Raw genomic sequence first — 2676 nt, forward strand, 5'->3', positions numbered from 1 at the left:
GTTAAATAACATTAAAAAATTTTGGAAAAAATAAAAAAAAGAAAAATCACCCGGACCAGCCCGGAACCCGGCCCGGTCGGGCCCGGGCCCGGACCCGGCCCGGTGTACCCGGGTCCGGGTCCGGGTCCCGATTTTGCCCGGCCCGGCCCGGATGGACAGGCCTAAGTCTAACGGCCATACATAGAGAACCATATCAAATAAAGCGCACTCATATAAAAGACAAGAGTACAACATGTCAACAGAATTTATATATTGATTTATCAATATTTGTAGTTTTATGTTTATCTCCTTATCTATATTTCCTAATTATAATAAGCAATCAGAAAGATGACTTCATTTATAAATAGGAAAATTATAATACCACATAAAAATTGAAAAAAACATAATTATACAGAAGATAATTATAATTTATGAGCAAGTGAAGACTAACATTGGTTTTTCGCAAAACGATGGTAGCATGCAATATAACAATGATCACTTAAGTTTGCTTGACTTGTGCTTTGAGGATAAATATGTCTTCCTAAAGATTTTACGTATAATCATGGTGTAAATTGACTTACTTCATCAAGTGATCTTTAATGAGCTCACGATAAGTTTTTCTTTAATACAATCATCTAATATGGAAGATAAACGTATCTTGATGAATGATGGTCTAACAATGATTTGCTCATAGTGTAAATTGTCCCAACGAGTGGACTGATCTTTCCTGCAAATATGATAAAAGCAAGATATGGAGGAAAGTCAGTAAAGGCAGTCTAATTTGAAGATGAGGAAAATGAAATTATAATACATGTTGCTATTTTATCCTGGGCAAACCATATCAGTAAAGGCTTACTGTTGGCTAGGTCTGAAACTGACCCAATTCTATTCTAAACTAGTTCTAGTTTGGATCAGTGATAGACTACTCCAAACAAGAACCGGTTTTAAAGACCAAATTTTGGCCTAAGAAAATAAGGTCAACTGTGGCCCAAAACCTTGCCAAACACAAAAACATTCAAAATAGTGCCAAGTTTGAACCTGGCCCAATTTTGAAAGATTGCCAAACACAACCTTAGCTCAATCATGGTTTCAAGATCTAACAAAAAAAATTATTGAGAGACCCTTACGATGTATTTGACAACTCATTGAAAATGGGCTAAAGTTGGCCTTCGATTGCTTCTTTTCAGAACCAGTTTAGTTATGAATTAGCTCCCTCCTGGTTCACAACTATGCTGGTTTAAAAAGCCCACAAAATGGCCTAAAATAAACTGGGTCATTTCCCAATTTTTGGCAATGAAAAAAAATTCTCTAAGGGCTTGGTTGGATTGGGGGTAAAGAGCGGAAGAGAAGTTAGGGGACTCATTATCCATGTTTGGGAATTAAATTTTGTTAGGTAATGAGGAAGAAGAGAAGGTACAGGAGGGGGAAACTAAGTTTTTCTTACCCCTTTACCCCCCCAAAAAATAAATAAATAAATAAATAAATAAATAAATTGGGGGTATAACTAGGGTGAAGAGAAGTTAATGGAACTTCTAATAAAAAAACAATTATGAAGAGACCATCGTACCCTATATCCAACTTCTAACGATAAAATGACTTATAACATGCAATGTTATTTATGTAAATTTACGTATATTCCCGTCCATTCTCTTCACTTTATTAAACTTCCCCAAACAGGGTGAAATAAGTTCTCACTGATTCCCCTTACTAGCTTCTCAAACATTTTTTACATGTTCCCTTATATTTCTTTAACTTAACCTCTCCTGTGTTCCCTTCACTTCCCTTCACTAGGTCCAAAATCCAAATAAGCCCTAAAACAGACTAGGTTCAAACCTGGCTTAGTTTAGAAAGTTGCCAAACGCATCCTTAGGATTTGAGGGGTGAACAATCAATTTTTAAAAGATTTGAGGGACTAACATGCAATAATTAAAGATGTAACGGACTAGAACTAACTATCCCGAAAGAAAAAAAATTTCCCCCTTTCACTCAGCACTATCCTCCTCTCTCTTGCCACAGAAAAAAGGGGGAAGGAAAAAGAAAGAAAAATGCTAAATCTATCGAGCTTAAACCTCTGCCGCCCGCCTCAATTGCCCTCCTTCGTCCCTCTCCGCCCTTCTCTTCGTCCCTCAACGACCATCGCCAGGAACCCGATTAGGGTTCGGTGCATGGCGAACCAGAGGAGGGTGAAGATGGTGGCCAAGCAAATCATGAGGGAGCTCTCGGACATGCTCATCACCGACAAGGTCCTTCAGTACGCTGTGCTCCCCGAGGCTTCTCTCGGCGCCGATCGGTACCTTTCCTCGCTGACCACCATCAGCGACGTTGAGGTCTCCGGCGATCTCCAGGTTCCGTTCTTGTTTTCGATTGGATTTTTGTGTTAGTAAATGTTGGGGACGAAGTTTTTTCTGCTGACTGTTTAATTGGGGGCATGATCTGTCATTGCCCTAAAAATTACATTTTGGGCTGTCCCATTTCACCAGTTACGCGGATATGTGATCACTTGAGGGTTGTTGCTTTGCTCTGAGAAATTAACGCTTCTGTCACAATTGATAAATAGCCTGGTATGTTTGAGACGAATACTCTTTGTTGCCTTAAATGTTGCTCGGACTTTTAGGGTTAGAACACACCCAAATAGTTCTCTGTTGTACACGGCCTGTCTATGCAATAGTCTAGTCCTGCTCGACCGCTGCGTCACTG

At 39.4% G+C, this 2676-nt stretch overlaps 1 protein-coding gene across 6 annotated transcripts in view; it reads left to right on the forward strand.

The window, feature by feature from the left end:
• Nucleotides 1952–2676, forward strand: part of LOC109823365 (probable ribosome-binding factor A, chloroplastic) — a 14517-nt gene continuing 13792 nt past the window's right edge. For all 6 annotated transcript variants that reach the window (XM_020389659.1, XM_020389665.1, XM_020389650.1 and 3 more), the window contains exon 1: nt 1952–2324. In XM_020389659.1, coding sequence (XP_020245248.1) covers nt 2025–2324 — 300 coding nt within the window. In that variant the 5' untranslated portion in view covers nt 1952–2024. The remainder of the gene's footprint in view (nt 2325–2676) is intronic.

Source organism: Asparagus officinalis, chromosome 1, assembly GCF_001876935.1.
Source record: "Asparagus officinalis chromosome 1, Aspof.V1, whole genome shotgun sequence".
Classification (NCBI taxonomy): Eukaryota; Viridiplantae; Streptophyta; class Magnoliopsida; order Asparagales; family Asparagaceae; genus Asparagus; species Asparagus officinalis.